The sequence below is a fragment of the Alligator mississippiensis genome, chromosome 11, assembly GCF_030867095.1.
Source record: "Alligator mississippiensis isolate rAllMis1 chromosome 11, rAllMis1, whole genome shotgun sequence".
Lineage (NCBI taxonomy): Eukaryota > Metazoa > Chordata > Crocodylia > Alligatoridae > Alligator > Alligator mississippiensis.
In genome coordinates this window covers 55,093,591-55,105,967 of record NC_081834.1, presented here as the reverse complement: position 1 = coordinate 55,105,967, position 12,377 = coordinate 55,093,591, and the positions used below count along the sequence as shown (strand labels likewise).

At 57.5% G+C, this 12,377-nt stretch overlaps 1 protein-coding gene across 2 annotated transcripts; it reads right to left on the bottom strand.

Annotated features, from left to right (window-relative positions):
• Nucleotides 1-1,479: 1,479 nt before the first annotated feature.
• Nucleotides 1,480-8,182, bottom strand: LOC132244099 (zinc finger protein RFP-like). 2 transcript variants are annotated; one of them, XM_059715108.1, is made up of 7 exons: nt 7,186-8,182; nt 6,062-6,157; nt 5,283-5,513; nt 4,878-4,900; nt 4,123-4,238; nt 3,039-3,098; nt 1,480-2,663 (listed from the first exon to the last, which is right to left on the bottom strand). In XM_059715108.1, the coding sequence occupies exons 1-7, from the start codon at nt 7,603-7,605 to the stop codon at nt 2,134-2,136; spliced, it is 1,476 nt and encodes a 491-aa protein (XP_059571091.1). In that variant the 5' UTR covers nt 7,606-8,182; the 3' UTR covers nt 1,480-2,133. The 2 variants fall into 2 exon arrangements, with proteins under 2 accessions (XP_059571091.1, XP_059571092.1); XM_059715109.1 differs by having other exon boundaries at nt 2,469-2,663; nt 4,769-4,900.
• Nucleotides 8,183-12,377: the final 4,195 nt, after the last annotated feature.

The following is a 12,377-nucleotide window of genomic DNA, read 5'->3' as shown; positions in this document are numbered from 1 at the left end:
CTAGACTTCAGGAAGGCCTTCGATACGGGTTCCTACCCCATACTGGTAAACAAGTTAAGAGGCTGTGACCTGGATGACTACACAGTCCGGTGGGTGGCAAATTGGCTGGAGGGTCGCACCCAGAGAGTTGTGGTGGATGGGTCGGTTTCGACCTGGAAGGGTGTGGGCAGTGGGGTCCCGCAGGGCTCGGTCCTTGGACCGATACTCTTCCATGTCTTCATCAGCGACTTGGACGAGGGAGTGAAGTGTACTCTGTCCAAGTTTGCAGATGGCACAAAGCTATGGGGAGAAGTGGACACGCCGGAGAGCAGGGAACAACTACAAGCAGACCTGGACAGGTTGGACAAGTGGGCAGAAAACAACAGAATGCAATTCAACAAAGTTTAATGCAAAGTGCTGCACCAAGGGAGGAAAAATGTCCAGCACACCTACTGCCTAGGGAATGACCTGCTTGGAGACACAGAAGTGGAAAGGGATCTTGGAGTCCTAGTGGACGCCAAGATGAACATGAGCTGGCAGTGTAACGAAGCCATCAGAAAAGCCAATGGCACTTTATCGTGCATCAGCAGATGCATGACGAATAGGTCCAAGGAGGTGATACTGCCCCTCTATCGGGCGCTGGTCAGACCGCAGTTGGAGTACTGAGTGCAATTCTAGGCACCGCACTTCAAGAGGGATGTGGATAACCTGGAGAGGGTCCAGAGAAGGGCCACTCATATGGTTAAGGGCTTGCAGAACAAGCCCTATGAGGAGAGACTAGAGAACCTGGACCTTTTCAACGTCCACAAGAGAAGGCTGAGAGGCGACCTTGTGGCTACCTATAAGTTCATCACGGGGGCACAGAAGGGAATTGGTGAGGTTTTATTCACCAAGGCGCCCCCAGGGGTTACAAGAAATAATGGCCACAAGCTAGCAGAGAGCAGATTTAGACTGGACGTAAGGAAGAACTTCTTCACAGTTCGAGTGGCCAAGGTCTGGAACGGGCTCCCAAGGGAGGTGGTGCTCTCCCCTACCCTGGGGGTCTTCAAGAGGAGGTTAGATAGGCATCTAGCTGGGGTCATCTAGACCCAGCACTCTTTCCTGCTTATGCAGGGGGTCGGACTTGATGATCTATTGAGGTCCCTTCCGACCCTAACATCTATGAATCTATGTCGGAGGAGCCGGATGCAGGGAGGCGCCTGCCCTGAGTGAAACTCTTCCAGCTCGGAGAAGCCCCAGCCCAGGGCCCTTTGCTGCGCGGGAAAAACCAGCTCAAGCACAGACCAGCCCAGCAGCTTCCCACAGGCAGCGCCTGGATGGGCTCAGGCTCCAGCCCAGACGGACCCCAGCCCCAGCCCCAGCCCCAGGAGGGCCGCGCGCTGTTTGCTGTTTGCTATTTTACTGCCTTTTTCTCCTCTTAGTTCAGCATCTTCAAAGCAAACTTTTAGTTGTGCAAATCAAGAGAGTCCCAAGCAATAATTGATGGTAAAAACCTGCACATCACTTGTTATCAGAAGTTTCTAATTTGAATGAATTCTTCAGTAACAAGAGGTGATCCGGTTTGAAACATATCAAGAAACTGATTAACAGCCAGGAAAAACACACTGAATCAGGAGGAGACATCTATCACATAGGGCGAATGTCTCTTCCTGCACATAAACACGAGCTAATTGCAAAAGAAATATTCACCATATGAATTAATCAAGGATAGACATTTCATGTGGTTACACACCAGACAGCTAGGAGTCTGCCTAAAATCATCCTAAATATAGCAAGATGAGCAGAGGAGATACTTCATTATCTCTTCTCGGATGGCCTAGCCATGACCTCGCGTCCTCTTGCAACATGCAGTTAGCATCCGTATTCTGTATTTTCACTTTTGTGAGCAGGCCCAAGCTTAGCACGGGTTTCAGAGTCATCGCTGGGGCGGCGTCCTCAAGGGTCCGTGCTGGTGGCCGCGCTCGACTCCCCCAGGGCCACCGAGTGCCGGGACAGGCTGTCCGCGAAATGGCATCTTTCACTTGGGCAGCTCCCGGGGCAGAGAGGAGGGGACGGGGCGGGTAGACGGGACTCCTCCGGGGTCACAGAGAATAGGAAGCCAGAGCGGCCCGTTTCCCCGCGTGGGGGGTCCGTTCCCCGGCTGTTCCCCATCACTCAATGGCACAGTCTCAGCTCGGACCCAGGCCCCGACACCCAGAGCGAGAACCAGGGCCGGATTCTGTCCCCAGCGAAGGAGGCCGGCGGGAAGGTGAAGATCGGGGCCTCGGTGTCAGCATCGAGAAACGACACCTGCCCCCCCGCACAGTCCAGACAGACCCGCACCCTCCTGGGCGCCCGGTGCAGGGACAGGCGGGTGCGAGCAGGGGCCGTGAGAGCCCAGACCCGATCTCCACAGCCCTCCACCGCCCAGATCCAGTCCTCGGGGCTAAATCTGATCCCTCCCTTCCTCCTCACAGACTCTCTGGCGACCCCCACGGCCCAGGCCCCCTGCCTCACCTCCACCTCCGCCTCCCAGCAGTGTCTCCCGGAGGTGAATCCCTCCCGGCCCAGCACACACACGTTCACATAAAATCTCTCAGGATTGTCAGGCAGTTGCTGCCGTTTGTTCGTCCATCTCACACTTCTCCGATCCGCAGACAGGACGAGGTAGGGATTTGCCGTGTCTGCATCCAGAGTCACCGTCGCTGGCAGAGAGAATGGCAGCGTCAGGGCAGAGCTCAGCCCGGGGCAGACGGGCCGCTCCTCCCCCTCCCCACCAGCCCCGTCCTTCTCCGACCGTCCTGGGCCCCCGCAGCTGCCTCTGCCCTGGGCCCGGGGGCTGAGCACCGACGGCCCCGCAGCCCCTCAGCCTGGCACGGGGGAGAGCCCTGCCCCGGGGGGAAAGGGAGCAGGTAGCTGCAAATCCATAGGCAAGAATAGGAAAATCCCAGCCCAGCGCCCCAGGTCCCAGCGCGGGGGGTTTGGTGCTGGGCTGGGAGAGGGTTTGACTCTTGTCCGGGGTGGCCGTGGGCTCTGCTGGATCATTGTGTTAATGGCGGGACCAGCTCCCCAGCGCTTACCCTTTGTGTATGATCCCTCTGGTAACCTTTTGCCCTTCTCCAAGGTGGACGGCAGGGTCTCTGCAGGGGAAAGGGGCACAGATATCAGACTTGTGGTGTCTGGTTCATGCTCCTGGCTTAGACCTGCCTCGGTCCAGAGCCCCTGAGACGGAGCAGAGACCCCGGGGCAGCTCCTCCCCTGCTGCTGGGACGGTGGCTGCAGAAGCTGCCTCCACATCTCCCTGCTCCCCTGCAGCGCGGCCTCCTCTCCCAGGACAGGGCGGGAGGGAGCTGCAGGTGCAGGCAGAGCAGTAGGGGCAGAAATGTAACACCGCGGATACAGGGGAGCTCAGTGCCCAGCCCGTCCTGCCCCCTTAGATACTGGGGTGAGGGACTCAGTGACAGAAAGGGACAAGCAGCGGGGGTGGAGGGGGAGCCTGTGGGAAGGGGATGAGCTTCACAGCTCTCTTGTTCACTGGCGGAGGGGACAGGCAAGGGCTGGCGCTGGCTGGGGAAGTCCAGGGGTCCAGACAGAGTGGCCCTCTGCTCCAGCAGCCCCTGTGGGGGTGCAGGATACCAGAGGTGCAGTTTCATCCGGGCCTCCCCCCACCTGTCCGCTCTGCTCCCTCCCTGCTCCTCTGCTGCCCCTTGGGAACACCCCCCCCCCCTGCTGCTGCACCCCTGGGGTTAAGCCAGCAGGATCCAAACCTGACAGCTTGTCTCATGTTTAATTTTGGCTCTTAACTTTGGTGGCCTGACATGAGGCCCTGGGGGCTCGCTCTGAGTGGGGCAGGGCCCCGCAGCTCCCACCGCCCCAGCTGCAGGTGCCCATGCTGAGCAGCGCTGGAGCAGCAGGGGCCCTGCGGCTCTGCACCCAGGACAAAGGGGCACCCAGAGGAGCCCTGGTTCATCAGTGATTCGTGAAAAGGCAGAGAGAGACCCTTGCCTCGTGTCTTCACTCCTGTTCCCTGCGATATCAATCCAGCACATTTAGTTTATCTCCTAATTAAAAAAGGTGCTGCCTCCAAATTCAAACCAACTGCTTGTCTCTTCTTCCTCGACAAGGACACCTCCCTCTTCCCTTTCTTAGCCCCCTTCTCAGTACCTTGAAACTTCTTCAGAGTCTCCTGTAGAGCTAGCGTTTGTCCAGACAAGATGCTGAGTCTCGTTTCCAGCTCTGGGCAAATCCCCTCTGGCAGCTGGAACGGCTCCTTCCTGCACCTGGGAAAAACGAGTCTGTGTTATTTGATTTTCTTTTTGCAGCTCAGCTACATGGTAGAAACATTGGGTGGATGGAGGGACCTAGAGACTGACTCTGGCCATGTGCCTCATCCACAGGGGCAGCATAGACAGTGGCAGTCACAGGCGATGCACAGGAGGAGCACGGGGGGGAACATGCCCCCCATGACAGGGCCAGCAGTGCTGAGAGAGCTTGCCAGCTCTGGCCCCACAGACGACGCCACCCACTTGATTCGGGAGGCACCACTTGCCCACGGTGGCAGTGGCAGCTCCCCCAGACGGGAGCAATCCCCATCAGGGATGTTTTCTCCAGCTCCAAAACGTCCAGGACATTTCCTGGGATCAGAAAGGAGCAGAGACTTCACGGGTAGTTGGCTCAAGCTCTGGTGGCCAGGACTATTCCCCGGGGACAAGAGGGGGAAAGCCCAGATTACACCTTACAGTCTGCAGGCTGCCAGTGCCCAAAGCCATCACTTCCCCGAGGAGAAGAGCGGGACGTTCATGCTTCCCACCTCAGGGACAGTCCCAGCGCTTGCTGTGCTGTGGTGCCCTGCAGAGATGTGCCCATTGCATTGTCTCCAGGACCCTTCCCTCTCTGGGGAGTCAGGTGGAGCCACGTACCTGCTCAGCGTGCTCCTCATGTCCTAAAGGGAGAGACAAAGATGCAAGAGTGAGCTCAGTGCAATGCCCCATGCCGGGGACGCCCTGCCCGAGGGGACGCACTTTGTTCTCAGACTCCGAGTGCCACACACAGAGGATCTGGGGAAAGTTCAGCCCCTTTACAAGCCCTGATTTAGTGATCCCCAAGAGGTGTAATAGGGCAGCCATGCACCTTGGGCAGTGGGCATGCACAGGGCAGCAGCAGCTGGGGCTGATATTCTGCATCTCCCATCACTGCCACCACGTGCCTGTCAGGGGCTGTTGCCCTTGTCGCCCCTCCTCAGTTATGCACCTGGTCCTGGCAGACCCAAGGTTTAGCCCTTTCCCTCCCCTGCACTGGGACTGGAGACATTTCATGTGCCTCACCTGCAGGAGGTCACTGGCGGCCTGCTGGCACTTCCCCTCTAGCTCCCTGATCAGGTTGGTGACATGGGAAATCTCCTCAGAGAGTTGGGTGACAGTCTCCCCCTGACTCTTCTCAATCCCGCTCTCCACCTCTCCCAGCTCGGCCAGCACGAGTCGCTCTTGTTCCTTCAGAAACCGGCGCAGTCGCTCAAACGCAGCCACAATCTTCTGCCTCTCGGCTGCTGCCTTTTGCTGCCATGAACAGAGAGAAACCACGTCAGGGAGAGCAGCCGCTTTGGGGAGAGTCAGGGCATGGTTTGTAAGGCCCCGTGGTCCTGACTGTCCACATGGCTGGGACCCCCGACCTCCCACTGTCTGGAACAGAGCTGGGGGTAGCTCAGGTCTGGGGCCCTGCCTGGGATCTCTTCACTCTGTTCATTTTGTAAAGGTTTTTTCTATTTCCCTGAGAGCCAGGACCTTAAGGAGGGGAGAAGTCCATGGGTGTCAGCAAGGAAAGATTTCCTCTTATAATCATTAATCCTGGTTTTCTCTGTTTAAAAATGCAAACTTCTATGATATAAACCCCAAATCCACGTTTTTCAGCAATTAAGGTGAAACACCGATATATATATATCAGCTGACACAATTTTTTTGTTTGCAAGGCCTGGCTCCATGCACCTGCCACAACACCCTGCAACACACGGTCACAAAATGCCACGGTCACTGTCCCACCAAACATGCAGAGCACGACACGTCCCTTCCTTCCTCCCCCACGTCAGCCGGACCCCAGCAGCACCCACCTGGTATTCCTCGTGTTTCTGGCTTTCACTCCCTCGCAGTGCTTCAAGCCTCTCCCTCTCCCCATTTAGCAACTGCAGCTGAGTCTGAATTTGTTCCTGCGGGAAGGAAAACTCCTTGGGTCAGTTCTCCTTGGAGGGGAGAAGCTGGAGTCTCTTCCCAGCACCAGAACCGAGAGGGCAGCTTGAGGGTCTGCTGTGAGCACGACACCAGGAAATCCCATGTGCTCAGACTGGACCAACAGCTCCCGGTACAGCGCACCCTTGCAGGAAGCTGCACTGAATAGTGTGCGCTTAACACAGCTGGAGCAGCAAGCAGCCAGTTTCCAGCTGGATTGTGGAGCCAGCTCCTGCCCAGCAGGAAGAGCACATAGAAAAATGGAGCCGGTCCTAGGGAGGTGCCACAAGGCAACACTGCAAGCAGTGGGAAGTGCAGACTGTCAGGGACATGCACTAAACAGAAAGTAATACGGCCTTGCATGCCACGTGGGGTCTGTCCGAGGGGAACAGAGTCTGTCCACGCGCTACATTCCCCCCATCCCCAAGGAGTCCCCAGGCAGCTCCCAGGGAGGGTTGTAACAACTGAAGGGAAACCGGTGCCGGACATCCCCTGTTTCAAGATACAGCCCTGCACACAACCGTGGGTCGGTGACACTGGAGGAGGTTCACTGCTCTGCATGCCCAGGGCCTGGGGAGCCGCATTCCTGCTTTGTCTGGTTTCAAAGGCAAGATTTGATGACAAGGGTGTAGTAACTGGGCCATTATAAGATTAAAGTGCTAGTCATTATTATGGGATGGAGCTGGAGACCAGCCCTCCCCGCTCTGTTGTCCCAGAGTTACAGTCATTTTCCAGGCAGGTGGTGTTTGTCCCCGAATCAAACAGCCGGGGTTTTGGGGTGGAGAAGAGCACGTCTCCGTTGTCTTTGCTGAGTCAGGAACGTAACAAAGGGCATTTGGGTCCTTCTCGCCTCCCCCCAGCAGGATGGCTTGCACAGAGGCTACCACAAACCAGCCTCCGTGTGCAGCCACGCCGTTGTGCCGTGGCCGCGGGGTAGAAAGACCCAATGCCGCATAGAGGTGTACGTCACCCCCAGCTGCAGAGCCGGACCGGGCCCGTGCGCCCGTACCTTGCACTGCTGCGCAGCCTCCTGGATGGGAGCCGCGGGGTGAGCTCGGTGCGCCCGGGACTCCCGGCAGATCACGCACATCAGGACCTGGTCTGTCTCGCAGAAGAGCTTCAGAGCCTCCCCGTGCTGCTCGCACACCATCCTGCCCCAGGCTCCCTCCGCTGACCCCACGCTTAGGCCCTTGACCACTTCGACTAAATTGCCCAGCTGCCTGTTTGGGCCCAGGAGCCTCTGGGCAAAGGTCTGTCTGCACTGGGGGCAGGTGACGTCCGTCTCGGCCCCCTCCCAGCACTGGGCGATGCAGGCTCGGCAGAAGTTGTGCCCGCAGCCCAGGATCATCACCGGGTCCGTGAACAACTCCAGGCAGACGGAGCAGGTCACCTCGTCCCGGAGGCTTTGTACAGCGCTCGCCGCGGCCATGGCTGTGAGATGGGAGGGCACAGGGCTAGTTTCACTTTCCTGAGCTCAGGGCTGGGCTCACCCCAAGCCGTTTCCTTCTTGCGAAATAACTGTCCTGATGCTGAGCTGGGAGGAGCCAGGATCAAGATCCAGCCCTGGGATCGCGGAGGATCGGGTAACCCTTTGTGGAGCAGCAGCTCGGCACAACTCCAGTGAAAACAGCAGAAAAAGGGTTTGAAGCCACTACACAACAATTCAACACACCCAGCATTTCTCACTGTATCTGCTGTCAGCCAAGAGCTTTTCAGAGCTGTCAGGACTGTTATTTGGGGCTGAGACCTGCCTAAAAACTCAGAGCAGGCAAGATATCAGCCTAAAATCTCAGGCTGTCCTGGAAGTGTTCAGTTTTCCCGGGGGGAGGGGATGGGCAAGGGAGGGGAGATATAAAAGAAAGAAAAATAATCCAGCTCTCCCCTCCATTGAATCTAATTTCTCATGTTTCATTTCAAAGCTCTTCAATGGCAAGGGCTGCTCCAGACCTGACCCTGCGCCTGCGAGGAGCCTGGTGCGTCCCCCTGAGAGGAACCGTGCGGTTCTCCTCTCCAGCCGGGGCAGGGCCAGTGTCACCCCAGGGCGCCTGCACGGGGACCAGGGCGCTGCCAGCCTTCACTGCCACAGGTTATTCAGTCTCTGCCCAGGGACTCTGCCAGCTCCCCACAGGCCCAGGTCTGGCTGCATGTCCTCAACCCCAGGATTTCGTCAGGCGGTTGCAGGCACCTGCTAAAACGTGCATTTCTCCTTCCCTTGTGGCATCCCTAATTCCACACACTTGGTCAGGATTTCACTGACCTGCAGGTTTTGCCCTTCCTCAAGCTGAAACATGTTGTCAGTGCCCAGAGCCTCCTGCCCAAAACAACAGCTTGTAGAAATACAGATGACTTCCCACTGCGGGGTTTGATCTCTGCCCTGCTAGCCCCTCAATACCGTTCAAATCTCTGTTCAAGCATTTCCCATTCTCCCCATTTTCCCTGCAAGAAGCAGACCAGGCGGAGGCTGCTCACACCCAGTTTATTTTCCTGGTCCCCCTTAGGCCGCCCAGGGACCCTGCTATGGCTGGAGCTGTGACCCCAGATCTGCATTGCCCTGCGCTGCTGTGCATGGATGGGCCTTTCTTTCCCTCCCCGCATTGCTCACAGGACAAGACTGAACAGCAACACGACGACCGCTGCTCCTTCACTGCGCACTTCCCACCCCACGACCTTCTTGTGGGATCGGGACAGCCACAGAGTCGGGAAGGAACAGCCTCGTATTGACGGTCGGGGAGAGCGGCTTTGCCTTCAGCCCAGCTCTCAGCCTCACAACAGCCCCCTGTTGAGAGACCATCTCCAAATGATAATCTTTGGCTTCCATGTCCCTACAACCCTGGCGGTCCCTGTACATCCCCCTGGACTTTGCCCCGTTCCTCCTGGCTGCTCCCTGGGCTCCTGCACCTGGGACTTTGCCCTCCTTCCCTGAGTTGCCATCGCTGGGATTTCCACCTCCCCTGTGTGGGTGGGTCTGTCTCCCCACAATGGCACCTGCCCTGCCTGTGTCACCCCCTCCCACACCCAGCCCAGCCTCTCCAACCCTTCCCGCACCAACAGACACGTCCCCAGCTCCCATTTCTCACCCTGTAACCGCTGGTGCCAGAGGATCACGGGTAACAGCCCTCGCCCCTTGTGCCCCGCAGGAACCTGGCCCCAGTGCCCTCCTGGCTCTCCCACAGCCTCGTCACACCCCAGAGCATCCCAAGTCCTGGCCCCTTTGAGCTCAAACCCGCTCAGCTGTCACAGACCACCAGGTCCACCCAGCCTCCAGTGCCTGGGCAGCCTCCTCCCTGGGAGAGGCAGCGTGAGGGCAGGAGAGGAGACAGCTGATTTCCAGCTAGGGAGACCGCCTGTTCCTAAGTGTGTGGGACAGTCCCAGAATGGGATTCACAAGTCCTAGTCCCGGGCTGCACGACTCCAACTCAGCATTTCTTTCAGATTTGCAGCTGGGAAAGAGCTTGGCAGCCAGGGGAGCAGCTCCTTGACGGTAGGTCTATAGTGGGTTGGGGGCAGAGTGGGCACAGATCGAAGCCCCCCCTGTGAGGGAGGGAGCAGGGCAGGGACTGGGGTGGGGCTTTGCCCAGCCAGCATGGTACTTGGGGCCCCGGGAGCAGGACAGCCATGGGCAGTTCATCCAAGGGGTAGGGGGGAAGGTGGCTCCCTGCCTTTGCATGCACACCCTCTGGGAGGAGGGCATGGGGGGGCATGTGCCCCCCAGATTTGTTTTCAGGGCCAGGGTTGATGTGGGCTACCTGCTGCAGGCTCAGGACTCCCTGCTCTGGTGCTCTTCCCCCAGGAGCCCCCAAGTGTCCAGAGATTTGGTAGTGGAGGTGCAGTTGTAGCATGAATTGTTGCTCCCAGCTGTCAGGTTTCCAGTGCGGAGCACCACAGCCTGCCACACATGCCTGGTCGGTGTGGTGCAGGACTGCACTGGGGTGCACAGGTCTTAGCTGGGGTGGGTGGTTCCTAATTGGGCAGCATGAGGTCATATCTGACGTGGGTCTGCATTAAGCAGCACATGGCTGGATCTGGCACCACACGTCTGCATTAGGGTGTGTTGTATCTGGCCCCTAGACCAACCCAACACTATTCATCTGCCTGGTGGAGGGCAAAGGTTGGGCATCGCTGCTCTATACTAGTGGTGCACAACCATGTTGCCCCATGGGCCAGGTGAGCAATGCCAGGTCGGTTTGCGGCCAGATGCTCCAGGTGGGCTTAATCCAGCATGTGGGCTCACTGTGGTGGGGTATTATCCGGCTGTGGGGGGATGCACAGCCCAACCCTGATCCATCTGCTGGGATGGGAAGCACCCAGGCCCCGATCTGAATGCACCGGGACAGGGGCCAGGCAGCAGTGGGGGCATCTGGGCTCTGATCTAAATGTGCGGGGTGGTACAGGGAGCAGTCCGGCCCAATGCAGACATGCTAGAGGTGGGCCTGACCCTGATGTCTCTGTCCAGCAGTGGCCCAGGTGGGGCTGGATCTGGCTGCGGAGAGCTTCCATCACTTCATGCCAAACTCTGTGCCCTGTGGGGTCCCAGTGGGCTGGATGCTATGGCTCCACAGGTTGGCTGGTCTGCAGGCTGGCAGTTGATCATGCCTGGCATTGTAAGCCGTGCCTCCATGCCAAAGCTAACCTATGCAGCAGTAACAAGCTGCAAAGTGTGTCAAAGAAGAAAAACACCTCAAAGCCTGTGCCTTGCTGACTGTAGTGTAAATCTTTGCGTATGTAACAACAAGCTTGGCCAGCAAACGCCATTGACATGTCTAACAAGGCATAATTAAACCATGCATTATATTATGACTTCATCTTAAAATACTAGTACTGTTGTGTGACCAAATGTATTGACTGTTATTTTGCTATAATACATGTATTTTTGATAAAACACTTAAATGATTTATTAAAACAAACAGTCTCTGATGACTGGGGGCATTCTCGTGCAGGCCCAAGTGGAGGCGCTGAGGAGCCAGAACCTGTTCCTGGTGCTGGCCCTCAAGGCCCAGAGAAAGCAGGACCAGGATCTGGATGACAGCCCCATGGAGGTGAGTCGCTGTGCATGCCCCTGCCCCGGGAGGAGGGGGCAAGTGTGTGTGCTCATGTGTGTGCACAGGGCAAGGCTGGACCCTGGCTGTGTGGGTGGAGGGCTTGTGTGTGCAGGGCTGGGCTCCACGTGAGCTGTGTGGATGTCACAGTGGGACCAGTGGGGTGACAGGTCTGTGCTGCTCTGATTTCTCCTGCTCCCTGGATTGCTGTTCCCTAGTCTCCCCCCATACTTCATCATGTGCCAGTTCTGGGCCCACAGCCTGGATCTTCTCTTCACTGCCATTTTCCTTTTACATTCACAACAGACTCCCATGGATATGGAGGGGATGGCAGAGGAGTGCTGGCCACCCTGGAGGGGGTAAGTTGGGGACAGGGAGGGTAGGGTGAGGTGTGAGGCTGTCCTGGGTAGTTTGTGGGCTCTGGGTCAGGCTATGGGGTGTTGCAAGTGGTGCTGTTTGCAGATAGGGGAGTCCTTCCTTCTCCGGTGCTGGTGGGGATGAATTCAGTCCAGGACCCATTTCTGACCAGTTCCTTGTTGTGCAACCAGGACCATTAACCCCCACCAGGAAATGGAGGCAGGGTATCATGAGGAGAAGGAGACCCAGACCAACCTGCCCCTGTATGCAGAGGCCAGCACCCAGGCAGAGGGCCCTGGGCATGAACACGCCAGCACCCAGACCAGGGCCCTCTGACAGGCTGGGATGGGGTGCCAGACCGAACCCCTGCCCGTGACGGGTGCAAACACCCAGACAATGGTTGGCGAACGCCAACAACGACCAGGACACGGGGAGAGGTATGGTGCCTTTTGTAGTGTTAGTTTGTGAGCCTGGGATCAGAGCTGGATGGGACCTGGGTGATGATCAGGGCCTCTTCTGCCTCCAGGCAGGTCAGGATGACCTATGATGCCCATCCCTCAGGGTGCCAGTGCCCGAAAAAAAGCAGCTTTCCCATCTGTCAGTCCCACATCATGTCTGCCCCTGGATCCTGTGCTCAGGCAGCATGAGGTCACGTCTTAGGAGGGGATTGGCCCCGGGCTGTATGAAGCCCCAAGAGACAGGTGGGAGAGCTTCTTACCTTTACCGTAAAAAAGTTCTTCCTTGTGTCTAATGTAAATCTGCTCTCTCTCAGTTTGTGGCCATTACTTCTCTTATCACAACAGGTACC

Excerpts from the sequence above, each read along its gene's own strand:
- LOC132244099 (XM_059715108.1), bottom strand. The coding sequence starts at position 7,605 with ATGGCCGCGGCGAGCGCTGTACAAAGCCTCCGGGACGAGGTGACCTGC. Across the intron at positions 6,158-7,185 it reads AGGCTGCGCAGCAGTGCAAG|GAACAAATTCAGACTCAGCT; the intron begins GTACGGGCGCAC and ends TCCTTCCCGCAG. Across the intron at positions 4,901-5,282 it reads CCGCCAGTGACCTCCTGCAG|GACATGAGGAGCACGCTGAG; the intron begins GTGAGGCACATG and ends CTCTCCCTTTAG.